The sequence below is a fragment of the Exophiala oligosperma genome (genome assembly GCF_000835515.1).
Source record: "Exophiala oligosperma strain CBS 72588 unplaced genomic scaffold supercont1.9, whole genome shotgun sequence".
In the NCBI taxonomy this organism is placed as follows: Eukaryota; Fungi; Ascomycota; class Eurotiomycetes; order Chaetothyriales; family Herpotrichiellaceae; genus Exophiala; species Exophiala oligosperma.
Window position 1 is genome coordinate 1,527,273 of NW_015622826.1, and position 25,809 is coordinate 1,553,081.

The 25,809-nt window shown below is 51.0% G+C and overlaps 9 protein-coding genes across 9 annotated transcripts; 6 read left to right on the top strand and 3 right to left on the bottom strand.

Annotated features, from left to right (window-relative positions):
• Positions 1 to 44: 44 nt before the first annotated feature.
• On the top strand, positions 45 to 2,456 carry PV06_09117 (uncharacterized protein). Its single transcript, XM_016410533.1, has 3 exons — positions 45 to 1,447; positions 1,504 to 2,029; positions 2,086 to 2,456. The coding sequence occupies exons 1-3, from the start codon at positions 531 to 533 to the stop codon at positions 2,362 to 2,364; spliced, it is 1,722 nt and encodes a 573-aa protein (XP_016259555.1). The 5' UTR covers positions 45 to 530; the 3' UTR covers positions 2,365 to 2,456.
• A 238-nt stretch (positions 2,457 to 2,694) lies between these two features.
• Positions 2,695 to 5,255, top strand: PV06_09118 (uncharacterized protein; the record flags this gene model as incomplete). Its single annotated transcript, XM_016410534.1, has 2 exons — positions 2,695 to 4,214; positions 4,268 to 5,255. The coding sequence occupies exons 1-2, from the start codon at positions 2,851 to 2,853 to the stop codon at positions 5,253 to 5,255; spliced, it is 2,352 nt and encodes a 783-aa protein (XP_016259556.1). The 5' UTR covers positions 2,695 to 2,850.
• A 470-nt stretch (positions 5,256 to 5,725) lies between these two features.
• Positions 5,726 to 6,159, bottom strand: PV06_09119 (uncharacterized protein; the record flags this gene model as incomplete). Its single annotated transcript, XM_016410535.1, has 2 exons — positions 5,726 to 5,949; positions 6,105 to 6,159. 2 exons carry the CDS (start codon positions 6,157 to 6,159, stop codon positions 5,726 to 5,728), a joined length of 279 nt encoding a protein of 92 aa, XP_016259557.1.
• On the bottom strand, positions 6,128 to 6,472 carry PV06_09120 (uncharacterized protein; the record flags this gene model as incomplete). The annotated part of the gene is made up of 1 exon (XM_016410536.1): positions 6,128 to 6,472. The coding sequence occupies one exon, from the start codon at positions 6,470 to 6,472 to the stop codon at positions 6,128 to 6,130; it is 345 nt and encodes a 114-aa protein (XP_016259558.1).
• A 378-nt stretch (positions 6,473 to 6,850) lies between these two features.
• On the top strand, positions 6,851 to 10,926 carry PV06_09121 (uncharacterized protein). Its single transcript, XM_016410537.1, has one exon. It carries the CDS (start codon positions 6,975 to 6,977, stop codon positions 10,665 to 10,667), a length of 3,693 nt encoding a protein of 1,230 aa, XP_016259559.1. The 5' UTR covers positions 6,851 to 6,974; the 3' UTR covers positions 10,668 to 10,926.
• A 439-nt stretch (positions 10,927 to 11,365) lies between these two features.
• On the top strand, positions 11,366 to 14,863 carry PV06_09122 (uncharacterized protein). The gene is made up of 4 exons (XM_016410538.1): positions 11,366 to 13,177; positions 13,247 to 13,708; positions 13,767 to 14,063; positions 14,129 to 14,863. Exons 1-4 carry the CDS (start codon positions 12,717 to 12,719, stop codon positions 14,736 to 14,738), a joined length of 1,830 nt encoding a protein of 609 aa, XP_016259560.1. The 5' UTR covers positions 11,366 to 12,716; the 3' UTR covers positions 14,739 to 14,863.
• Positions 14,864 to 15,172: 309 nt separating this feature from the next.
• Positions 15,173 to 16,390, bottom strand: PV06_09123 (uncharacterized protein; the record flags this gene model as incomplete). Its single annotated transcript, XM_016410539.1, has 3 exons — positions 15,173 to 15,626; positions 15,719 to 15,760; positions 15,837 to 16,390. The coding sequence occupies 3 exons, from the start codon at positions 16,388 to 16,390 to the stop codon at positions 15,173 to 15,175; spliced, it is 1,050 nt and encodes a 349-aa protein (XP_016259561.1).
• Positions 16,391 to 17,164: 774 nt separating this feature from the next.
• On the top strand, positions 17,165 to 19,681 carry PV06_09124 (uncharacterized protein; the record flags this gene model as incomplete). Its single annotated transcript, XM_016410540.1, has 4 exons — positions 17,165 to 17,243; positions 17,308 to 17,445; positions 17,554 to 17,718; positions 17,796 to 19,681. The coding sequence occupies 4 exons, from the start codon at positions 17,165 to 17,167 to the stop codon at positions 19,679 to 19,681; spliced, it is 2,268 nt and encodes a 755-aa protein (XP_016259562.1).
• Positions 19,682 to 19,961: 280 nt separating this feature from the next.
• Positions 19,962 to 25,808, top strand: PV06_09125 (uncharacterized protein). Its single transcript, XM_016410541.1, has 2 exons — positions 19,962 to 22,167; positions 22,274 to 25,808. Exon 2 carries the CDS (start codon positions 22,387 to 22,389, stop codon positions 25,552 to 25,554), a length of 3,168 nt encoding a protein of 1,055 aa, XP_016259563.1. The 5' UTR covers positions 19,962 to 22,167; positions 22,274 to 22,386; the 3' UTR covers positions 25,555 to 25,808.
• Position 25,809: the final 1 nt, after the last annotated feature.

Genomic DNA, 25,809 nt, shown 5'->3' on the forward strand with positions numbered 1-25,809 from the left:
GCTCCTATGGCCATGTGTGAAGCTCGTTGCTTGTGCTTTGACGACCGATCTACTCCGTAGGCCTCAGTCCACTTGACAAACCGTCGCGGATTCCTGTCTCAAAGCTGGGGTTGGTTTGTATCAAGGTCCTTTGGTTAGCTAAAGAGGGCACCTCGCTCACCCCTATCATACCACTGAGATCACACCACCGCCACTAATTGTTTCCAGCTCATGCCTATTCAAGGACAATTGAGAAAAGTTCCTCCCCTTATACAAGATGTTTGTACCTAGGACCTGATCTCTGGTCGATCTCTGAACCATCATCTTCCGCCGCTGGCACGGTAATTTTCATTCTGTACTTTTATCCTTTCCCATCACTCGTTCTAGCTCTTTTGCAGCATTCCGCTGGCTCGGACTCTTGTGTCTTTCCTATTAAGTCGATCTCCAAGCTCACAACAGCTTCGTGAAAGTGCCGCTGGCTCGGTTCTTCCCTGTTCCAGATCACAAGCGTATCTCGACCCAATATTGTCTACTATCAGTCCGATTGCAATATGGGTTACTCCGGGGCGTCGACCACGACAACCATGGTGGAAAGGACACGGTCCACGGAACTGATGAGGATTCTGCTTTCGGGGGAGGTCAGTGGAGAGGCGCCGAGACAATTAACCCCCCGTGAGAAGTTCAACAGATGGATGGTCAACGAAGGATCACGGCGGCTTTTCGTCTTCACGTTTATCCTCGTTCATTGCATGCTATACGCCTTTGGATTTATGAATTACACCATGAAGGATAACATGACGCATGCGCGAGCCACTTTTGGATATGGATATCCCATTGCTCGATCCGCTGCACTTGTTCTACACTTCGACGTCGCCTGCATTCTCCTACCGGTCTGCCGCACCTTGATCTCCCTAGCTCGACAGACGCCTCTAAACGGAATTATACCTTTCGACAAGAACATTACATTTCACAAACTGGTTGGATATTCTCTTGTATTCTTCACCTGGGTTCATACTATCGCTCATTTACACAATGTCGCGCAGCTCTCGGCGAAGAACCATGCCGGCTTTCTCGGTTTTATTAAGCTCAACTTCTTGACGGGCCCTGGCTGGACGGGTTACGTTTTGACTATCTCGATTATGGCAATATTCTTCACTGCCATCGAAAAGCCCCGCCGCGCGAACTTTGAACGGTTTTGGAATGTCCACCATCTCTTTATCGTCTTCTTCCTCGCATGGTCCATTCACGGAATTTACTGCATGATCCCACTTGACACGATACCTACCTGCTTTGGTAATGGTTCTTTCTATCAATGGTGGTTTGTTGGAGGCTTCGCATATCTTGGAGAGCGTATCATGCGCGAGATTAGGGGTTCTCACAAGACGTATATCCACAAGGTCATCCAACACCCATCCAATGTGGTCGAGATTCAGATCAAGAAGGAGCATACAAAGACACGTGCGGGACAGTAAGTTCATTAAGCGAGTGAAGCTACCATCCAACAGACGTCTAACCTATTCGCAGATATATTTTCCTCTGCTGCCCAGAAGTATCGCTCTGGCAGTATCATCCTTTCACCTTGACTTCTGCACCTGAAGAAGACTTTATCTCGGTTCATGTTCGTATGGTAGGCAATTTCACGAAGCAACTGGGTAAAGTCTTGGGATGCGAAGGGTTGGACAAGGATGAAAAGAAAGCGAATCGTCAGACAAAGCTCATCAGTTCGTCCGAATTCTCCGAAAAAGGTGGTCTTCAAGTCAACAATCTTCTTCCTCGGGTATATATCGACGGGCCATTCGGCTCAGCCTCTGAAGATGTATTCAAATTTGAGACGGTGATGCTTGTTGGTGCTGGTATTGGTGTAACTCCGTTCGCATCGATCCTCAAGTCGATCTGGTACCGTATGAAGAATCCCACCGCCGGAAAGACGCGGCTGCGCAAGGTCTATTTCTTCTGGGTGTGCAGAGATTTTGGATCACTGGAGTGGTTTAAATCCTTACTCTCAGCCATCGAGAGCGAAGATAAAAGCCATGCCATCGAGATTCACGCGGTAAGTTCACCCTGAACTCCTTCAACAGAAGTCACAGCTGACATGAGAAAACATAGTACTTGACAGCCAAGATCACACCTGCCCAGGCATCAAATATTTCCCTGAACTCCGGAGACACAGATGCTATCACAGGTTTACGAACGCCGACAAACTTTGGCCGACCAAACTGGGATATGGTGTTTCGTGCTGTCCGCAAAATCCATTGGCCTGGTGAATGCGGCGTATTCTTCTGTGGACCTAAAGGACTCGGTGCTCAGCTTCATATCAAGTGCAACATGTATACGGAAGCTGGAGCCAAGGGCTACAGTTTCGTCTGGGGAAAAGAGAACTTTTGAAGGAATGGATTGGTATCAATTGGCTTGTTCATTTTCAGATATATAGTACTAGGGCACATAGCGAGGGTTATATAAACCACTGTTTCCGCATGTCTATATCCTTGTCACCCAACTGGGATCAATGGCCGTGTGTACTTATCGACCAAGTCGTTGTAGGTACGGACGGTGGTATTCGACACTTGTCTCATCGAAGATCTGCTTGGTAAGCCCTGTCGCTCTCGCCCTACACCAATCAAATCATTTCATTTGCGGAGAAGCGACGGTCCCGAACTTTTTGCCATACTGCGCATGGGACAAGAACGAAGAGCCATCATTGATACTCCGTCCTCATATCTACGAACCTTCAACAACAACCACTTCAGTCTGTCTTGCCACTGCCAGCACCATGCAGACCAGAGATCTTGTGATCAACCTGTTGCATGATCACCCCTGAATAACTTCTTAATCTACGCTGCTACCTCTACTGCGGCGCCGTCGGCTGGAGCTATGCTCGCTCGTTCAACCCGAAGGGGCCAATGTCTCTTCTGTGCCTTCCGAGCCCTTGTTTCCGATGCGTCAAACCCAACCTATAATCTAAATAGGGGCTTCAGGACTACCAATGCCTGGTATAGGAATGATTACAAGCCCTCCAAGCCCTCCAAATCCTCGAGGGGCCCCAGACCCTCTAGACCCTCAAAACCTTCTTCGAGATTCAGACCATCCTTCAATTCAGGGAATGCCTCAGGGCGCTCTTTCAGGGGAAGAGGCGATGAAGATGATCTTGGATCTCATCAGTGGCTAGAAAAGCGAGTGCATAAAGCCCTAGTTGAACTCAAGGAGGATTTAACATCAACGGACGCTTCGACCGAGTCTGATATGTCGCAAATGGAGTCTCTTGATCCTGGAGGGGTCCATTGGGAAAATTATACAAAGCGCCTGGGTGATATATTGCAATCCCCAGGCCAAGCGCTCACAGAGCAGGAGGAAAAGCTCTTTACGGACATAGGGAAGGCTCAATCCACTTCGCAAAAGAATCTGCAGACAAATCTGCATTTTGGCTTTATCGACTTCGTCCTCACACAGAACATCAAGGATGGAACAATGAGTGGTGATCTCCTTACCGATCTGCGATATCCGACGGAATGGTACACTGCGGCGAGACAGATTCAACGGAATGTCCATCTGCATATCGGACCAACAAATTCTGGCAAGACATACAACGCACTCAAAAGACTTGAAGAACAGAACAATGGTTTCTATGCAGGGCCCCTGAGGTTACTGGCACATGAAGTCTACTCACGCTTCAAAGCAAAAGGTGCAAAGTGTGATCTAGTAACGGGAGACGACATTAGGCGGGACGAGGATTCAGATGTTTCACTATACGCCTCGACAGTAGAGATGGTGGAGGTTTCGAAGAAGGTGGATGTCGCCGTCATTGACGAAATACAGATGATTGCATCTCCTGATCGTGGATGGGCATGGACACGGGCATTCTTAGGGGCCAACGCAAAAGAGGTCCATTTGTGTGGAGAGGCAAGAGCTCTTCCTCTGATCCGTGAGTTATGTGCAGCAACTGGCGACACACTGGAAGTGCACGAGTACAGAAGGCTTAATCCTCTGAAGGTCATGACGAAAAGTCTGGGTGGTGACCTGAAGAATTTGAGAAAGGGCGATTGTATAGTGACCTTCTCAGTGATGAACATTCACGCCTTGAAGAAGCAGATTGAGCTTGACACGGGCCGGCATTGCGCGATTGTATATGGCAGTCTGCCGCCTGAGACGAGAGCAGCCCAAGCCGCGCTGTTCAATGATCCAGACAATGACTATGACTATCTGGTGGCGAGTGATGCCATCGGCATGGGCCTCAACTTGTACGCTCCCCTATACTGACACTTTTGCTCTCTTACTGACTGACTATTGAAAGGAGCGTCAAACGTATTATATTCCACGGCGTGTCTAGATGGAATGGAACCCACCACGAACAACTTTCGGTCTCGCAGATCAAGCAGATAGGCGGTCGAGCTGGCCGATACCGCAGCGCCCACCAGGATGTTCATAACACGAAGTCAAAGGCCGCGTCGGAAGCAAACGTTGGACTAGTCACCACTCTCAATGACGAAGACTTACCCCTCGTCCGTCAAGCCATGAACACGCAGGAGGTTCCCCTTAAGTTTGCAGGCTTGTTACCCCCCGGCGACTATATGGAAGAACTAGCCTCTCGCCTTCCCAAGGGCACTCCGTTTGAGTACATTCTCCGCCGTGTCACTGGATCGGCTTCGATGCACAAACGCTTCAAGATGTGTAGCATCCGTGACCAGAGCTATATTGCTCGTCATATCGAGTCAGTCCGTGGCCTGACCACCACAGACAGGATTGTCTTCAGTGCCGCTCCATGCTCTCGAGGGTCAAGTCGTCTTGAGGCTGTAGCGCACGCCTTGGCTAGGGTCATCGCCGAAAAACGCGATGTAGACATCATGGACATTCCCGAGCTCAACCTCGAGGTGCTTGAGGAGCCTATCTCGGGAGATAGAGCGTACCTCGAAGCTTTGGAAGACCTGCACAAAGGTCTTGTGCTGTTCTTGTGGTTGAGTTATAGGTTTGTTTCCAATTTGAAAGATCGGGATGTTGCCTTTTATGCAAAGAGCATGGTTGAGGACAAGATCAACACGTGCCTTGTCGAGTTCTCGGCGAATCCGGAGCTCAGAAAACGTGTGCTCGCGTACAAGAAGCGCATGAAGGTCCCAAGTGTGCCCACGGACGAGACAGCGATGCCGGCAAGCACTTCGCAGTTGGACTTGGCTGAACCGGAGGAAGTGCTACCGTCAAGTTGGGTGTCGGGATCATCGCATACCGAGTTCGAGGATGCTTCGAACGAAATCTCTCCTCCTGCTGCTGCTGCAACGGTGGCCTGAGCGTGTTGGATTAGTGATGATCTCAACGATCTCTCGAGGCGTCACGACTAGTCATTATGTGGACACAATCTCATGTATATTTTTGGGCAGCGAGGACGTTTATTACAGCGACTAAAGATGTGTAACCATATTTACATGTATAATATAACGAGCAGTAGCACCACTACAAATAACGACATATCTGGAGAGGTCTGTAATGGAATGATAATGAATTTCATCTTCTGCTATCAATCTAGATACAACCAATACTGATTTATACCTGTGCAAATGAATGCTAGAGTTCCATTTCTGCGTGGATGTAGGAAGTCGTCCACCGGCAACACATGGTCGAGGCTGAGGGCTCGGTTTCTCTCTTCCACCATAGTAGTGATCGAACACAAGAAGACTCGACAGCCACTTCCCACTGTCCGGCAGGTTCAACAGCTTGTCCGAAGATCCATATTTTGCCTTGGTTGGGTGGCCGGCTGCGCTTATCGCTGAGTGACAACACGGTCGGCGCCACCGGCTTCAGGATTAGCAGCTGCAGCTTCACGGGCAAGTTGGTCTTCCGTCTTCTTGTTGCCGTGCATGATGAGTCTGTTCAGGAAGCTACCTGGCTTGCCGGTATCGTATCCCGCCTTCTCTGCATCTTCAGCTTCCTTGCCAACGTAGTCCATGGTTTCTTCGTCGGCCGAGTCGTGGTCGTCGAAGTTGACTGGGGACAGATTGACGTTAGCTGAGGGACACTGGGGAGATAGAGAGGCGGGGGTTGGTGTTGAAAAGCAGGCCGACGAAAGGGACAAGTAGTAGCTGGGAGAAGGAGAGAGAGAGAGAGGGGAGGGAGAAGCTCGATCAAGTCAAGGTACATACCTTCTTTGTCCTTGTGGCTCATTCTACGCTTCAACTTTGCTCTGATGTTGTCCATTTCGAGAAGTGGTTTTCCTTTTTGGGGGGGTTCTGTGTGATCGAGTGCGGTGACGACTTTCGGGTGAAGCTCGACAATGTTTTAAAAGGGAACGGCTGGAGAGGGAAGAAGAATGAAGAAGAAGCCGAGAAGAGCTCTCCTGGGAAAGAAGTAACTCGTACAAGGATCGGGCGGGGTGGAAGAGAGAGGCGACGTCAGTTGGAGGGGGTGGGATTACATACAAATAACGAAGGGACTCGTACTCGTTAGTAGAGACACGGCATGAACCAAGGAAACCAAGTTGCGTTGAGAACCGAGACCCTGGGATGAACATCGACCCTTTCAGAGACCCTCATGGCCCTCAAATCAGCCCGTGAAGCCAAGCGCCATCGGTTCCAGAATGAGGCTCATCGCCCATGAAAACGGTCGTCGGCAGTCACGATTCACTGGTGCATTTTTCAGATCGAGCCAGTTTAAGCGAGACATGGACGGAGTGACCGAATATGATGGCATTTTGTAATTCTACGGTACTCGGTTCTCCGTACTCCGTACTCGTACTCGTAACCAAGGTCCCTCACACCAGCCACATACTGTAAGGGTACACAAGCCACACCAACTGTCAACTCACTCGCCACAGTCTGCGGAGTACTCGGTCAGTAGTGTACGGTAACAATTTTGTGTCTGGAGCCTTTTCCGTCCACTCAACTCGACGCCATCAGCCACCTCGGCGGCGCAGTTTGTCGACATACCACTTTTTTTTAAATCCGGATACGCAGTACTCTGATCCAACACTCAGGGCAATCTTCCACGGGCTCTAAACCCGGCAAGCAGCGGCCATGGACGATTTTACCTCCCTCGAACTCCTGTCGCTCGTTTCCAAAGTCACCTCCGAATTGCAAAACCACTTGGGAATCAACGACAAGACTCTCGCCGAGTTTGTCATTGACCAGCATGAAAAATGTGGTGGCAACCTCCACGAGTTCAAGGCCTCGCTGGCTGCGATGGGAGCAGAGTTCCCCAATAGTCTGGTGGAGAGCGTGGACAGATTGATTTTGACGATGCACCCCAAGCATAAAGTCCAGAAAAAGCCGCAAGAAAATGGCAAGTCAGACATGGATGAGTTGGACGCTATCGGGCGTAAGGCACGAGTGTTCAAAGGACTGGCTGTACCCGACCGAGAACAAGCATGGGACGATTACGAGGATGACATGGTCGGGCAAAAGACGATCGACGAAAGCCGACCTCCAGACCCTGGAACGCCGGAGGACGACGACACCTTTGCGCTTCTCGAAGGGCTTGCCGGCAAGACTGGAAGTGGCACGAATGGGAACTCGACGAGAAGCAGGAAACGAAGTCGTAGTCCCGACCGAGATGATTATCCGAGAGACAGGAAACCGAGACAGAAATACTTGTCGAGAAGCCCGAGTCCGCAAGAGGAGAGAAAATCTCGCCACCGCCGCGACCGAGATAGAGACTACGACGACCGTCGAGATCGGTACGATGAGAGACGGAATGGCCATCGCAAGAGCAGACGAAGAGACTACGAGGACGACGATGATTTCAAAAAGCCCCCTCGAAAGGAGATTGACGAATCTCCTGTCCTCTACAAAATTTACGATGCCACGATCAATGGGATTAAAGATTTCGGAGCGTTTGCAGATCTGCAAGGCGTCAAAGGTCGTGCAAGTGGCTTGATACATGTATCAGCCATACAAGAAGGCGCAAGGGTCAACCATCCTTCGGATCTTTTGTCACGAGGCCAGCCGGTCAAAGTGAAGGTCATCAAACTTGAAAACAACAAAATCAGTTTGTCCATGAAAGAGGTTGACCAAGTGACTGGTCAAGATCTGGTGCCTTCGCGACGAATCGCTTCTGGGGCTAATCTGGAACGATTGGACGGGATGCCTTCTGAGGATCGTTATGGCGGCCTCGGTAATACAGTCCCTGTAATTGAAGATGACTACAACTCGAATTCACGAAAGAACAGAAAGAGGATGACTTCACCTGAGCGGTGGGAAATCAAACAGCTTATCGCCTCCGGCGCGATATCCGCCCAGGATTATCCTGATATTGACGAGGACTACAACGCGACTCTGAATGGCCAGGGTCAGTTTGATGAGGAAGAAGTAGATGTGGACATCGAGGTCAGAGAGGAAGAACCACCTTTCCTAGCTGGCCAAACCAAGCAGTCACTAGAACTTTCACCTATCCGAGTCGTCAAAGCCCCCGAAGGGTCTTTGAACAGAGCTGCTCAAGCAGGAACGACATTGGCCAAGGAACGGAGGGAATTGAAACAACAGGAAGCTGCCGATAAAGCAGCAGAAGAAGCATCCAAGGTCGACCTCAACGCGCAGTGGCAAGATCCCATGATCAATCCCGAGCAACGGAAATTCGCGTCGGAACTGAGACAGGCTCAGCAACAAACCTTCAAAGCTACAGACACCGTACCGGAATGGAGGCGAGTGACTCAAGGCAAGAACCAATCCCTAGGACGAAGGACAGACATGACCATCAAACAGCAGCGAGAATCTCTGCCCGTCTACAAATTTCGGAAGCAATTGCTGGATGCAATTGCGCAAAACCAACTCCTTATCGTTGTTGGTGATACTGGTTCGGGAAAGACCACCCAGGTCACCCAATACCTTGCCGAAGCAGGCTATGCTAACAATGGCATCATTGGCTGTACCCAACCACGTCGTGTTGCCGCCATGTCCGTTGCGAAGCGTGTCTCAGAAGAAGTTGGGTGTGAACTTGGTAGGGAAGTTGGTTACACGATACGTTTTGAAGACAGAACGTCGCCCGACACCAGGATCAAATACATGACGGATGGTATGCTACAACGAGAGATTCTCCTGGATCCAGACCTCAAACGCTATAGCGTCGTCATGCTTGACGAGGCTCACGAGAGAACCATTGCGACTGATGTACTTTTCGGGTTGCTTAAGAAAACATTGAAGAGACGTCCCGACATGAAGCTCATCGTTACGTCGGCGACGCTTGATGCAGAAAAGTTCTCGGAATTCTTCAATAAGTGTCCTATCTTCACTATTCCAGGTCGGACCTTCCCAGTCGAGATCATGTACTCAAGAGAACCCGAGGAGGATTATTTGGATGCTGCTTTGACCACCGTCATGCAAATCCACCTGACTGAGCCACCTGGTGATATCCTGTTGTTCTTGACTGGCCAAGAGGAAATTGATACCAGCTGTGAAGTGTTGTATGAGAGGATGAAGGCCCTCGGGCCAAGTGTCCCGGAATTGATCATCTTGCCGGTCTACTCAGCGCTCCCTAGTGAGATGCAAAGCAGGATCTTTGACCCCGCGCCACCTGGAAGCCGAAAGGTCGTTATTGCGACAAACATTGCAGAAACGTCAATCACAATCGATCATATCTACTACGTGATTGACCCTGGCTTCGTCAAGCAGAATGCGTATGATCCCAAACTTGGAATGGACTCTCTTGTTGTCACACCGATTTCACAGGCTCAAGCGAAGCAGCGAGCTGGACGTGCTGGTCGTACAGGACCCGGAAAATGCTTTCGGCTATACACCGAAGCGGCATATCAGTCGGAAATGTTGCCAACCAGTATTCCTGAGATTCAGCGTCAGAATTTGTCAAACACCATCCTCATGTTGAAAGCCATGGGCATCAATGATCTCTTGCACTTTGACTTCATGGACCCACCTCCCACCAATACCATGTTGACAGCACTAGAGGAATTGTATGCACTGTCGGCTCTCGACGATGAAGGCCTGCTCACCAGACTTGGTCGTAAGATGGCGGATTTCCCTATGGAGCCATCGCTGTCCAAAGCACTGATCGCGTCGGAAGATATGGGCTGTTCAGACGAAATGCTCACTATCGTGGCCATGCTTTCCGTGCAGACAGTCTTCTACCGACCAAAGGAAAAGCAGCAGCAAGCTGATCAGAAAAAGGCCAAGTTCCACGATCCTCATGGCGATCACCTCACTCTGTTGAATGTGTACAATGCGTGGAAGCAATCACGATACAGCGATCCCTGGTGTTTCGAAAACTTTATTCAGAAGCGTCAAATTGCACGTGCTCGAGATGTGCGGCAGCAGCTGGTGTCCATAATGGAACGATACAAGCACCACATTGTATCCTGCGGGCGTAACACGCTGAAAGTTCGTCAAGCCTTGTGCTCTGGGTTCTTCCGTAACTCGGCACGCAAAGATCCACAAGAAGGGTACAAGACGCTGATCGAGGGTACGCCGGTCTACATGCATCCCAGCAGTTCGCTCTTTGGTAAAGCTGCGGAGCATGTCATCTTTCATACTCTTGTACTCACGACGAAAGAGTACATGCATTGCACGACGGTCATTGAACCCAAATGGCTGGTTGAGGCGGCGCCGACGTTCTTCAAGGTTGCACCGACGGATCGCCTGAGCAAGCGGAAGAAGGCCGAACGGATTCAGCCGTTGCACAACAAGTATGCCGGTGAAGACGACTGGAGATTGAGCGCGCAGAAGAGACAGGGTAGAGGCGGAGGTGGAGGTACCTGGGGTTAAGTGGCAAGGGGGGAACCAAACGAGAAGTCTATACAGGGGGTACAGCCCGTAGTGAACGAAAGGCATATTTTGGATAGCTTGCCAGGGTTCTGTAGGTTCATCTTGGGTGAAAAATACTCCCAAGTACTCGTTGAGCATCTTGACCCGAGTCGAGACATGCTTTTGAGGGATAAGGGCCGACGATATGTGAGTCCAATTATAGGTAGACAGCAACTCCCTATAACGAGATGATTTAGTCATTCGAAGACAGACGTTGTCCAGGGTCGTTGGATACAAGAGCTGGCTTGGACCAGTTCTGCTCGCGTGTCTCTAAGGAATACTCTGTACGTGTGCGCCGTGCAACTACGAGTATTCATCCTTCTGGGGATGATGGATCCATCTGCAATGCAACCTTCCCCGGAGTAATCGCCGCATGGAAGGCTTCTAGAGCACAGACCTGGGCAAATCTCTTGTCCACTCGCGATATGTCTGGGGAAGGGGGCGCCGGGTGTACCGCTCCCATGCGTCGATAACCATTCCTTCATCCTTGCATGCATCAAACGGAACACCCCCGGTGGCAGCGAAAAACATACTTCGAGAACCCTGCTGGAGACAGGAACAGAGGAAGCGACATGGGCCCCGATGGCATCCCGCATCGTGACATCAGTGAAAGTCAGGAACTCTCTCTTTTGTCTCCTTCTTCTCCTCCACCGACGGCCCGAGACATTCGATCATCATCGATCGGTCTTTATTGTACGAGTTACAGAAAGTGGAAGCACTCGCGAGACAGCGAAGCCGTGGTAACCGTACGAGTACTCGGGGCACCCTCATTTCCGCTATTCTAGTAGTGAAGAGATGGAGCGTCGCAACTTGAGCATGGGACAAAACAGAGAGGGTGTGTGTGTGTGGCGAGACACCATTACAAGTATCCCGCACACCACTAGAGGGAGAACTCTATATCCTTGATGGCGACAAGCTTTGAGGAGAAGCTTAGCCATTGCTTCGCACAAACGTCCAAGTTACATTGATCCGAGAGCGAAGAAGCGCTAGATTGCGACTTACCGCAGCCCCCCAAGCGATGTGGCGCTGCGAAAAAGGAACACCACTGGGCGATCCTTTTGACGAATTCCCAGTTTACGAGCTCGTATCTCGATTCCCCTCGCGCCAACGTGGCTGGTGTTTTGAGGGATCGAGAGGATTGCGGACAAATCACCCCGACCTCTACGACTTGCGTATTGTCGATCTCGCTATGGAACGAGCTGGACTTCACACGAATGACAGGTCAAAGGATGCGACTCTTTTCTTCTCTTCCAACGTGTACGAGTATCAAACGGCTGATCACCCTTGAACGCGACCGGACCATCGCTCCTGGGGGACGAAACAAATCTCTTGGACATATCAACATCGACCTGCCCTAGTGCGTTAATCTCTTCCCATTCTGGAGTGTCGACCGTCGCATGATTTCACCACACCTCTCCCCTTCCACCCAATCATGCGGTGGTGTGGTTGATCGCCCTCATCCATAAGTCGATTCAAGTCGAACATGGAGCAACGGTCCGGGTCAAGAACGTCAAGCTTTCCCTGGTCATGCGATTTGGAGCCTCCAAACTGTTAAACTATGACCACGGTTTGACATGGTAATCTCAAACTTCGGCTATGCTATCTCCCTTTGCTACACCGAGAGGCTAGTCGGGGGATACGAGTGGGAGAAAGCCAATTATACCACATCGACCTATCAGTACGAGTACGGGGATCTTTGATGAGAACCAATGTAGTGAGGCAATACCCTTGTCTTCGCTTCTGTCACCAAAACATGCCTTACCTGGGAGTGTAACCCTCTAATCGGCATCCCGTCTACCCTGTGGCCAGTGGAGAGGGGAGGGCAGGAGATGCGAAGCGAGAGTTAGAGATGGAAGAGAGAGAGAGTCTGTTTGCATGTACGTGGGTGGACGATCCAGGATCTATATAGTCCGAACCGTTGCGCCGTTGCTCGCCTCCACGTTCTCGTCCACGGGGAAACAGATCTTGCATTCAACTTGAGAATCTCCTCGACTGCTGATACTTCCGACCATGGCTTCCGGAGTAGGATCAATTGCCGGCATTGGTGCTGCCTCTGACCCTCGCCTTTCTGTCTCTGGCGATGCTCCTGACCTTAACTCATACCCTCAGCGAATGATCGAAAAGCTGCACGACCCCAGCATCACCATCGAGGAGTACCTGCACTATGCCAAAATCACCCGAGCCGAGGAGGACCGCCTCTATGGTCCAGGCAGCGATTATCAAGCCACGGATGGCCCTGCCACCGCTTTCATGAAGGAGAAGATTCTCCGCAAGCGTGCCACACGGCGTACTTCGATCGCCCAGCCGCGTCTTTCCATCAGCGCGCAGGGTGAAGCCCAAATCGCACGACCGATCGAGTCCGGTACCGATTCCGGAAACGAAAAGACGGTACACGAGAAGAACTTTGAATCCATGGCCGTCAGTGACGAGGAGTGGGTTCAAGCTTCGAGAGCTGCTCGGACCGCCACCTGGTAAGTTGACGACTCACCCGTGGACGATTATAGTTGTGCTGGCGGTCAACTGACTCTCATGCCACTCAGGTCCGCGGTGTTTTACTTGATCACCACCGACATTCTGGGTCCCTTCAGCACCGGGTTCGCTTTCAGTCAGATGGGCCTCGGTCCCGGTGTCGCCTTGTTCACGGTTTTTGGTGGGCTCGGTGGGTACAGCGGTTACCAGCTCTGGAAGATGTATCTCCAGCTCGATAGTGACCGATACCCGATGAAAGGATACGGCGACATCGCCTTCCGTGTCTACGGGACTTGGTTCCGCCACACCTGCAACGGCCTCCAGTCGTTCCAATTTTTCCTCAACGTCGCCCTGATCATCTTGACCTCGGGTCAATCCATCAGCCAGTTGTCCAAAGGTAGTCTCTGCTTCATTGTGTGCATGGTCGTCTGTACCATCTTTGGATGTATCGTCGGCCAGATCCGCACTCTTCAGCGATTTGGCTGGCTCGCTTCTTGGGCCGTTTTTATGAACTTGTTTGTCATCTTTGCAACGTGAGTGACCAACCCTTTCCCGTTTACGGTTGAATGGCTAACCCGACGTTCTCATCAGGATGGGTGTCATGGCTCATTCACCTCCCAACTACAAGCTGTACGCCGCTTCGAATCCTACCTTCAACATCAACCACCCCGACCCCATCAAGGTCTCGGGTTCAGCGCCGCCTGGACTCGGCTTGGTCAACAACGTCAATGGCCTCATGAATGCCGTCTTCTCGTTCGGTGGAGCCACTCTTTTCGTCGAGTTGATGTCGGAGATGCGTAGACCCATGGACTTTTGGAAGGGGTTGCTCTGCGCCGATATCCTCATCTACCTCTGCTATATGGTTTATGGGGTCTACACCTACTGCATGTGAGTATATCACTTTAGCTTGTCGCCGTTGACGGTGCTGGCCAGGTTCTCATGGTACAATGCAGGCAAGGACAGTACGCTTACAACGTCTCGTACCAAGGGGTCTCCCCTTATTCGTGGCAGACCGTCGGCAACGTCTTTGGCCTCATCACCGGTCTCATCGCGGCCGTGCTGTACGGCAACATCGGCATCAAGGTGTTTTACAACAACATGGGCCGGGACCTGCTGAAGTTCCCCCGGCTCGAGAGCAAGCGAGGGAAGTGGATCTTTGTCTTCATCGTCCCCGTCTACTGGATCGCGGCTTGGGTGGTTTCCCAGTCCGTGCCCCAGATCAACACGTGGATCGTGCTGGTCGGGGCAGGGTGCATCCTGCAATTCACCTACACCTTCCCGCCCTTCATGATGATCGGGTTCAAGGTCCAACGGGACGCCATGCTCCCACAGGAGACGTTCGACCCCGCGACGGGACAGGTCCAGAGGGTGGACGGCGGGTTCAGGCGGTGGGCGCGAGGGTTCAGGAAGGAACTCTTGTGGAATGTATTCGACGTCATCTACTACCTCGGTTCGTGCGTCACTTGTATCTTGGGCCTCTACGCCGCTTTCAGCAGCATGGTGTCCGCGTACAAGAATTCACCAAACTTGTCCGCGTGGCGTTGCGAATCTCCTACGGGTTGAGCTTTGAAAATGCAGTATTTGGGGAGGAGATCAGGGGCTGTGGGATGGTGGACTGGGCGGCGGTTGAGGTATAATAATTTGAGGTAAAACACAGGACTCTTTTTGGGTCGAATTCTCGAGTTTAGGATGAGGTGACCAAATATTTGGTTCAGATACATACCTAGTAAATAATATCAAAAAGAAAGCATCGACTCCATATTAAATGCAGCATGCAATTTTGTGCGGACCGAGGGACTGGATGAGAAGAGATACTTGGTAAACGACACACAAGTGCTATTCTTTTTTTTGGTCGAATTTCTCTCTCTCTCTCGGGGGATTCTATGGAGTGTTTTTAAGACATCGAATTGGAAATTGTGAGGAGCAGCTTTGGGAAAAGATACTCCTATCTAAAAATTGATTGCTGATCGTGGTTGTCACTCTATCTAAACGGATATTCAGTGAACGACTTTACGGTCTATCACCTTCTGGGGCCGGGGGACAGGAAGGTCCAGTGGGAGCTTTATCGCGTCATCGTGCGATGCTTTGGGGTGGTCAATGACCGTATTGTGGTGCCCTTCGTCGTTAGACGGTCCCATTCGTGGATAACGCAGTTGAAGTGTGTTCCTGACGGTCCCGGAGATGGCCCTGATCGACACTTTATCCAACCTTTCCTTCCTCTTGCGTTGCAAAAATTCGCACATACGTTTACTGAACTGCCCGTCCCAAGTCTTCCCGTACGCTGTGCTTGCCGCCAGCACCTGGTACAAATGATTCGGAGTAAGAGTTGTGTCTATGTCATTGAAAGCCGCTCCGGCGTAACAGCAATCCAGAATGAGTGCGAGGTCGCATTGGGGCAGGCGGGTCAGGACCTCGGGTAGCCTCACGCGTCCGGCTTTCTTTCCATCCTCCCTGTGGTGAGAGTCAGTCGGTGAGCATGCAATCGCTTTTCCTTCACGGAGGTAGAGAACTTTGGATGGGGTCACTGCGGTCATGATACGTACTGGAATTGTTCAATGAGGTCCTCTTCTGTCTCTCCGCGATGACTAGTAGAAAACTTCGTCAGGCCTGATTCTGAGGTTGGGTTGGCTGGCTGGCTGGTCAGCTGCAAGTTGTACGTACCTGAAAAAGCTCAGACTCTCGTCACTGCCCCTGCCTCCGTGGCCAATGTAGTAGATGATGTACGTATCACTGCTGGGAGAGTTGTCGGGGGGCAGAAATTCGGCCACCTTGAGGCGCAAACTTTGCGTTGCGTCTTTTCTCGGGATATCATACTTGGTGACATCGTACCCCAATTCTTCAGAAAATACCCGACAAACCAAATCATATGGCGGCTTCATTTTCTTGGCCTCACTGTCTTGCCATTTGAGTGCCAACACGTGAATAGCGGCCGGTCTTGTCTTTGTGACGTCGTCGACCGCTCCGGGTTGTCCGAGACGTTGCTGAATATCGTCTCCAGTAGGTGGGCCTGGGTTCAATTCTGGTATTCTGGACCGATTGACTTCATCGCCTTCGGGAGCTGGCCTTCGATTGACGTCGCGGTGTGAATTGCGATCTTGATCGCGGTGTTGATTGTGAATTAAATTTTTGGTTGCATTTTGGGTTCGATTGCGGTCAGGATTGCGAGGCTCGTTGACATATTTCCTTTTCCAGGCCTGGCTCTTCGTATCTACCATTATGGACTGTAGATCTTATAGCTATGCGGGATATTGGTGAGAGCGTTGCTTGTTGTTTTATGGTTGATGGTCTTCCCGAGAATCAGCATCAGACTGATCAAATACACACGGAAATCACCTATACCGCAAATGATGATGGGAATGGATGGGCTGATCCTATCATGCAGGCCTGCTCGGATCTGCGGTTGCTGGCGACGATGCTGACGGTGCTCCGACGGTAATCAAGAAATAATTAGATGGTAAACAAGGCACTTGCATGATCATGCAGCGAAATCGTTGGCCCAAAATGCTTCAGCAGCTTCGGGGCTACGTCATTTTGAACAAAACCCTGCTTCTGCGCTCAGCTGAAACAGTACTCTTCTACTTCCTCATCCGTCTGTATCTCTACGAGATAGAAACTTAGGTGTTGTAGGTATCTTAGCTTAGTCATTGATACCGTCCCGCCGCACTAGTTCTATTCGGACACTTAACCTACTCCGTCCATCCATATGCTTGTTATGTAATCTTTGGAGACCGAAAGACGGGGGAGAAAGAAGCATCAAATTAATACTCCGTACTCGTACTCGTACTCGTACTTGATGATTGTTGGAGTTTCAATAGCCGGAGATGGTCACACGGTCAAACTTGGATTCGTTTCTTACACCAACGTACATTCTTACAAGTTTCATAAACATAAAACACATCTTGTCGTCTCGCGCCGGCGCAGACTCTCCCTTTTTCCTTTTTGGGGTTTCCTTATTTTGGTCTGTGTGCCTAGTGGAGGGAACTACAACAATGTTGTTATTATCATGGGCATTGTTGTATAAATTATCAGCCCTGCTTCTTGGTGGTTCGCTAGTTGTGGTACATGCAGGTACGGCGCCATATGGATTTCATCGGTTATATTTGTGTATATGAATACTGAACCCAATGTCAAGACCAAGGATGCTGCCACAAATCTTCCAAGAGTCCGATAACGACGAACCCAGAACTCTCTTGGAAGAGGTGGAATGTACGATCACCCAAAGACGATCCACAGCAACCGATCAAAGAGCCGGATTCCTACAATACGACATGTACGTGGCGAAAAATTTGCAACACCTTAACACCTGTCGTTCCATTCTCCCCGGTGCACAAATTTTAGAAAGCCAACTTGGCATGCGTTTGACTCACTTTTTGAATAGTACTACCTTTGAAATTTCAACCTTTGCCACTAGGCGAGGTGAAGCCTTCGGGGTGGCTCAAGCAACAGCTGGACCTAATGGCTGATGGCTTGCCGGGTCACTTGCACGAGTTCTATCGCCTGGTCAAAGATGCGCCTTGGCTTGGAGGGGATCAGGAATATTCATGTACGTTCGGCACGTCCCGCCCCTGTACAACGTCCAGGGGTCCAGCATCGCTCTGTACTGACCACTGGCCGGAGCAGGGTTAAATGAAGCTTGGCCATATTCCTACAATGCTCTCGTGCCGTTGGCGTGGCTAACGGATGACGCTCGACTAAAACACCATGTCCTCCGCGTCACCGACTGGGTTATTGGCCATCAACAGGCCGACGGCTGGCTGGGACCGGAGACCGACCTGTCCCGGCGCAATTTTTGGGGAAGGTACCCTTTGTTCCTGGGGTTAATGCAATTGGTCGAGGCCGAACCGGAACTGGGCGAGGCCATGATCTTGCCCGCGATGCACCGCTTCGTCAAGCTCATGTATCAGATGCTCTCGAACAAGCATCAGGGGTACGTGTGGAAACCCGGCGACCAGTTCGACGAACAATGGGGCCGATCGAGGGCCGCGGACATGGTCATGGCGCTACAGTGGTTGTACGAAAAGCACCCCAGAAACAACGAAAGGGAGATCCATCACTGCATCGTCCACATGTACGAGATGGCATACGACTGGGCGTATTGGTTCCACGAGGACAACTATCTCAAGAACGACCTTGATACGTACCCGGTCGAGTTGACCGATAGCTTGTTCCCTTACGTGCACGGTGTCAACGCGGGGCAGGGCCTGAAATGGCCCGCGGTCATGAGGAGACTGGTGCAGGACGATACCTTGCTCAACACCACGAGGAACGGGGTCAATTGGACGTTTGAGTATCATGGAACCCCGTCTGGTGCGATTATCGGCGACGAGCGCGAGGCTGGGCTCAGTCCAGTTCGTGGCACGGAGTTATGCAGTGTGGTGGAGACCATGTTCTCCCTCAACTATCTCTATCAGGCTGTGGGAGATCGTGACTTTGCCGACAAGTCTGAGCTGGCAGCTTACAATGCTCTTCCGGTAATGTTTATGCCACATTGGTGGGCACATCAGTATATCGCCCAAACCAATCAACCAATAAGTCATCAACTCGATGGTTCTCCGTTCTGGAACGTTGGTCCTTGGGGTCAGACTTTTGGCACAGAGCCGAATTTCCCCTGTTGTACTGTCAATATGCAGGGGTATTCGAAGTGGGTGCCGGCTTCGTTTGTGAAGGTGGGCGATGACGGACTTGCTCACGCTTTGCTCAGCCCGGCGCATGTCAGTACGACACTGAACAAAAGAAACAAGGTCCGGATCAAGTGCGAGACAAATTATCCATTTACGAATTACCTCAACTATGAGATCAAAGCAAGATCCGCGTTCAGATTTTCGTTCCGAGTGCCTGGATGGGCTGTACTTGACGAGAGCAACGTCTGGGTTGACTCTGGCAAGGCTCATCGTCTTGAGCCGGACGGTTCCACGGGATTGCACACGATGATCGTCCCGGCAGGCCGAACCCGGATCGAAGTCTTGTTTGGCGCCCAGGTGCGCATTGAGCAGCGAGCAAACGACACGGTTTCGATCTATCACGGTGCATTGCTCTATGCCTTGTCTATTGCCGGAGACTATTCATATAGTCGGCCAGCGAGGTATCCGGGAGACTCGGCTCCTCAACGGGCCAGAGACTGGACTATACTGCCTCGAGAGCCGTGGAATGTGGCCATCGACGTCTCGACCTTGAAGTTCTATGAGTACCCAAATCGTTACGCCGAGTGGTTGCCACATCCCATCTGGCACGAGGAGCGACCACCAGTGAGCATTTCCGTCCTGGCTTGTGAGTTGGACTGGGAGTTGAAGGATGGGTACGCGCCCAATCCGCCACTCCCGGGACATCGCAATTGTACCGGCAGAGCGTTTCCCGTAGAGTTGAGGCCGTATGGCAGCGCAAAACTGCACATGGCGGAATTACCTACTGTGGATTTGAGGCCTGGGAGCCATGATCTTTGGCAGCCCGAAAAGGAGGAGGAGCAGCAGCAGAGGCTGGGGCGGGAAAGTTACAAGATAGAAATATAGTATACAACTCAAATAAGTATACGTAGGCCTTGCAAAACCCCTCTTCAGATCTATCTTTAAAACCTCGTGTCAGTTTATGTTTTTGAGGATGGAAGAATAGGATGGTAGATCCAGAATGGTGTCTAAGGGCTAATAAGTCAGACTTGCACTGCCGCATCCAACGACAAAGTGGGTTGGTTGAAGACGGCGCTTCGAAATGGGTGACGCGATGGTTGCGGGAACGCAGCAAGTAACTAATACAGGTAAGCAATTAATGCACAAAAGTCACTCACTCCTGTATCAACCAACCGACACGACTTACATACATCACAGCGCTTCCACTCCAGTCCTGGCTGGCGACCAAGAAAACCCTCCCAAGACTCGCTTGTCTCGTTCTCGTACTCCGTACAACTAAAAAAACCCCCTGCCGAGTACCCCCGGATGCACAGCTGACGAACGACGCCGCCGCCCCCCCGGTTATTTTTGTTTCCCTGTCCTCGTCAAGTCCCTCTCTGTAAGCGCCCCGATTTTGCCGAGTCGTTACCTGCAACCTCTGCAGTCCAATCGTCGACGGTGATGGCTCCCAAGCAACCAGTGATGGATCTTTGGGGAGGGGGGACACGCGTGCTTGTGATATTCCTCCCCGGAAAGAAATGTCCTCACCTACGCCGCCGATGTGAGGCGATGCGCGAGGTCACAAGGTAAGCAAGCAAGGTACATTGTTCAATCCTGCTGTCTTGGTTGTTTTTTTATATCCATGTTGTCACCGCCGTCGTCGGAAACAAAAAGACACCGAGTCCTCTACGTACCTAGGGTGCATTCGTCTATTCGCTTAACTGCTGGCAAAGAAGAGCAATACTACGGTAGCGTCACACGGCAGCTGGCTTGCCGATTGATACTGCGACTGCGACTGCGACAATGAAGAATTACGAATATCCTCGAGTCCGACCTCCGACCTCTCTACAACCCCCTCAAAACACTACTGCTCCAGTTCGCTTTTCGTGGATGGAAACACCCGCGGACGAAGAGAATCGCTCATGGGAACATAATACGGGAAGAGAAAGGAAAACAAGTAGCCCAGCACCCGCGGTACAACAGATGCAGAACATGGAAGTGCCGCAGGGTTCCGCATCGGCGCAGCACCCATATCATATACAGGATCCGACCGTGGTACAGCAGCACCCATATCATATACAAAACCCGGCTGTTGTTCAGCACCAGCACCAGCAACATCAGCATGTGCAGGATCCGCGGTTCCCAAGCGCCTATTCTACCCAGCACATACCTGTACAAGTACTAGCGCTCCCTACACCGTCGTCTGCTCAAGAACAACAACAACCCCCGAACCCTCAACCTCCTGATCCCGTGAAGCAATCCTCATCAGACAATAAGCCATCAGTCCCAATTAGCCCTGACGCCAACCCGCTGGTATCTCCCATTCCCAGGGGACTACAAAGAGCAAGTACAAATATGGCTATTGTTCCTCCTTCTGCCAATCCTGCTCAATTCTCTATCGGCGTATACACACCAAGCCCGCAGGCAATAAAAGGCGGTTCTTGGCAGCACGGGCTTTGCTCATGTGCAGAGCCCTCGATCTGCTTGACGGGTCTATTCTGCCCTTGTATCGTATATGGTAAGGCACAGTATCGACTGTCTTTACGAGGGGAGAGAAAAGACCCAACAAACATGCTGGGATATAATGTTCTTAATGGGTCTTGCTTAGCTTTTGCAATCCTCTGCGGCATAAATGGGTTTCTGTCAGCTATACAGCATACACGTGTACGCAAAACTTATAACATGAATACCGAGGCGGGCAATGTGCCCGGAGATTGTGTCAAGGGCTTTTGTTGCTGTTGTTGTGCCGTTGCCCAGAATGAAAAAGAGGTCAAGTTTCGGGAAGAGCAGGCTAGGAAACCTGAGGGAGCTTCGAACAATCAAACTGGCTATGTCGCCCCGGCTGGAATGACCTTCAGCCCACCACCCAGATGATCCTAGCTCGCGTGCGTCTATCCCTGTTGGTTCGACTGAGCATTACCAGGAATACCTTGCTATTGACCCTCCAAATGCGACACTTTGAGTCAGGTCAGGTTCGCGGACGCGACGGGTCAGTGTCATGCAATCAACCATACCAAGTCCATACTGGGGACAAGTTCAATACGACATTGTGGCGTTGACGATGTTGCTAACAACCCAAAAGTACTCACTCGATGGCGCCACACGAAGGCACTATTGGTACCATGCGGCTGGGCTGCGGAAACACCGGCCTCCCGGCCCTATCTCTCCCAAATCACTCTGTGGATATCTCTTGGCCGATGAGACTTCAAAGTACAAGCAAACATTCAGGGACAACAAGCCACAGATGCAGGTTAAACGAGGTGCGACAAGCCACCCATGCAAGAGACCAGAAAGAGACGTCAACCCCTGTTCACCCAGCCTTACACCTTACTGTATCTAGTATGGTCTGTTACCGCGACATTAGCGTCAAGATACGGGGAGTATCTTTGAATGTATGTACCACGACTCTATACTCAACCAGAACGATAACTCCTGATCTTGATCATGTTGTGCGGAGTTTATGCCTTTACATACCTCGTTAACTAACTATGAAACGAGGCATCCACGTCATGTCTTGCGCGATACGCTCGAACTCGATACCAGGGGCTGGGTCGACCAGTCGAGCGACCATGTGGACGCATTAATGCACTCCCCTAGTGACATGCTACTTGATGGAGGTGGGTCACTTGCAGGTACAGCCCAGTATCCCCAGAATTGGCAACCGTGTGAGCGGTTTTTGGCATTTGAACCAGATACTACTTAACATGGTATGCTGTTGCCAGTACCTGCCAATGTACTCTGTACCATCTGCCTGCGTTCCACAACCAACCAGAATGTCAGCCGCCGATTACCAAAGATACACACGTATCTTTCGCTTCTCTCTCTCCATCTTGATGTTGTTCATTCCCTGCCTCTGGTGGGGTTTTATCTGGGCCCTGAAGGGGTTTGGGGCTTGGCCGAAGCACGAAGATGTTGCCCCGAATAAAGTAACCTTCAGATTTCTCGACATGGATCGTCTTCAACGCCAATGTATTGTGCCAACGACGACGACGAATGCTACAAGATGTCAGACGTCGAATGCTACAAGACGTCAGACGTCGGATGCTACAAGATGTCAGACACCATTGAAACAGAAGCAGGACACCACGCATTGGAGGAGTAAGTTGCGTGAAATACTTTTGGAGACAGACCCGACACACTCGTCGTTCCGCCCGACTCTGAAGGCGTATATCATTTCTTGCTGTCACCCAAATATGCACAACAACCTTCCCGAGGTCATTGATCAGTACATGGCTCTGTGGAATAACGAATTGGTCGATCACTACGAACGAAGCAAGATCTGGACGATGCTTGATCGGATCGTGACCAAGTGGCATATGCAATTGACTGCGTGGTGCAACAACCTTAACGGCCATACGGAAGCCGCCGGGGTCGACGATGTCGCGGAAGAAACGAGAGCGCTGGAAGACGGTTCTGCCACAGGCGACGAGGAACTTGAGAATTCTGCTACCGCATCACCAAACACTTTGGGTCAGCCGGACCAGACCTCTCCACAACGACATCATTTTCAACCCTACCAGAAAAAAGACGAAGAATTATGGGACAAGATTAGACAAAGTCTTTCGGACCAAGAGGCACCGGAGGGTTTCATTTACATATTCCAATTGGACAATGCTTCCGGATACTTGAAGATTGGTTTCTCAACAAACCCCGTTAAGCGACTACGCCAATGGCAAACCTCCTGCGGTCAGGATTACAGGAGTATAGGCGAATGGAAGACCCGTCACGGCTTGAGAGTTGAAAGGATTCTTCAGATTCAGCACGCAAAGGAGCGGCAGATGTTTTTGAATTGTCCCTGTGGAAAGACACATGACGAATTCTTCCAACTCAGCCTCGAAACCGCCAGAAAGGCAATCAATTATTGGGTCACATGGATGGAAGAGGTCAAGCCGTATGATGTCGACCCGCCACGTCAACTGACAACAGCGTTTGTCCGTTTCTTGGTATATCCGGATGTTGATGGTAATTCGGCCTTGGATCCTGAGACCAGAGAGCGGAGGTTGAAGGACTCGAATGGGAATCCATGGTTCCCGACACGCCTTCTCACCTATGATGTTAATGACCAGGAGGAGATTGGAGGGCCTTCACCTGTTCGATCCCGCAGTGGCGCAATGCAAAGGGGTCCCAGACAGCAGGCATCTCCCCGACAGCAAGCCTCTGGTTCGCGTATCACTCCTCCCCGGAGTGGTCCCAGCGGTTCGGCTGCACGAGATGCGCAACGTCCTAATCCCAGCACTCCAACTCAGGACTTGTGTGATACCTCCAGAAATGAAGAAGACAAATTACCTGATACAGGTACTTCACTTCAGACACCGTCCGCTACTTCCAGAAATGAAGAAGACGATCCACACGGAACAAAGACAACGCCGTCTTCATTGCCAAGGAAGAGCATAACCAGGAAAGGCTCCTCGAGGAAAGGCAAGGAGGCAGTGAGGACAGGTGACATCGATTCGCCGTCAACCTCTCCTCGTCCCCAAAGAAGTTCGACAAGGAAGAGAAAAGATGCGCCTCAAGCAATTGAAGCTGCGACACGACATGACCTTGATGAGCAAGTTACGTCGCCTGCACCTTCGAAAGGGAAGCCGGTCATGGCTTCATCGGCACAACCACAAAATGACTCCAAGAGGCCAAGCGATGGGCACAAGGATGAAGCTGCGCTAGAGAGTGAGATCGATGTCGATATGGTGGATATTTTTAGCTCCGATGACATATCGCCGCTCACATTACCTGATTCTGAAGAGGCTAGCTCGGGTACACTCGACGGCCATGGGTCTCGAGCGGTAAGAATGTCGCCAATCCAATCTGGCAAAGCCGAGGCGAGAACGACTCACGCCGGGTCTAGTACAGAAGCGAGGCAAACGCAAAGAGATGAAGATACAGGCGACGACGACGACGAGGGTGAACCTTCTACGTCCAATGAAGAAGACAAGGTTCATGACAAGAGTGTCAACAACCTCGGCCGAAATGGCAAAAGAGTACCTCCTCTGGGTCAAAAGGTAACCCCAAAGCGTCGAAGTATTGGTTCTGACGAAGAGGACGCACCTAAATCATCAGGGAGTAGGAGGTCAAGTCGGCCGATATCGTCAAGAAGCACAAAGACAACGCCAAAACCGGTGGGAACCAAATCTAAGCAAGGTGTTCCGGAGAATGGCGATGACGAGAGCGAAGTAGACTCTCCTCTCCAACTCAACGGAAAAGGCAAATCGAAAAGCAAAAGCAACAGCATTTCGTCGTCGAGACGACGTTCCAAGGGACCAAGTGTTGACACTGACCAGGTTGAATCTCCTAGCCCTACGGTGTCACCATCCCCTTCTCTCGAACGGTCATTCCCAATCTGTGAGATCCAGAACAAGTTTAGTTTGTTGAGAATTAGTGACACGCCTGCGACAAGGAGTGATGGCGCACTGGTTGGCTTGAAAAGGAAGAACGGTGGTCTGGATAGGAATCGGAACATGATGAGACAACAAGATCAAGGTCGACGTGCAGCGTCGACTTCCAACATTCAGGCTATCGGACCTGATGCTATGGATTTGGATTCGGGTTCGGAGTCGGACATAGATTCTCCATCAGCATCCCGTCCCAGGTTGAACTTTGTACGGACTGCAGGTCCGAGTCTAGGGGAGAATCGGAACATGAGTATCGAAGCACCACATCGAGGTCATCATGGCGTGGGTTTGCCAGGGCCAGGAAGGCGAGCCGTGTCCTGGTCTCAGCCTGGGTTTAGGGTGCCTAGAGAGCCCCTTGTCACGAATCAGGTCTCGAATCAGGGTGTGAACTAAGTTCACCGAGAGTAATGTGACACAATGGTCCAGTATGAGGACGTGCAAGTATATATGTGGTACGGTATGTGTATATTATATGTGTATATGTGGTATATATCTAGCGGTGTGATGAGAGTGTATGAGGACAAGAAAGGCATTTGATATGGTAAATTGTTGGTGGTTGATATGTGTGTTATACTCTACTCTTACTCGTGTTACTTACCAAGGTACTATTGTTATACTAATACTGTACTGTTTGTCGTTACTCGGAGC

Coding starts and splice junctions, on each gene's coding strand:
- PV06_09117 (XM_016410533.1), top strand. CDS start 531: ATGGGTTACTCCGGGGCGTCGACCACGACAACCATGGTGGAAAGGACA. Junction 1,448..1,503: donor ACAAAGACACGTGCGGGACA/GTAAGTTCATTA, acceptor ACCTATTCGCAG/ATATATTTTCCTCTGCTGCC. Junction 2,030..2,085: donor ATGCCATCGAGATTCACGCG/GTAAGTTCACCC, acceptor GAGAAAACATAG/TACTTGACAGCCAAGATCAC.
- PV06_09122 (XM_016410538.1), top strand. CDS start 12,717: ATGGCTTCCGGAGTAGGATCAATTGCCGGCATTGGTGCTGCCTCTGAC. Junction 13,709..13,766: donor TTGTTTGTCATCTTTGCAAC/GTGAGTGACCAA, acceptor CGTTCTCATCAG/GATGGGTGTCATGGCTCATT. Junction 14,064..14,128: donor GGGGTCTACACCTACTGCAT/GTGAGTATATCA, acceptor GGTACAATGCAG/GCAAGGACAGTACGCTTACA.
- PV06_09125 (XM_016410541.1), top strand. CDS start 22,387: ATGGAGGTGGGTCACTTGCAGGTACAGCCCAGTATCCCCAGAATTGGC.
- PV06_09121 (XM_016410537.1), top strand. CDS start 6,975: ATGGACGATTTTACCTCCCTCGAACTCCTGTCGCTCGTTTCCAAAGTC.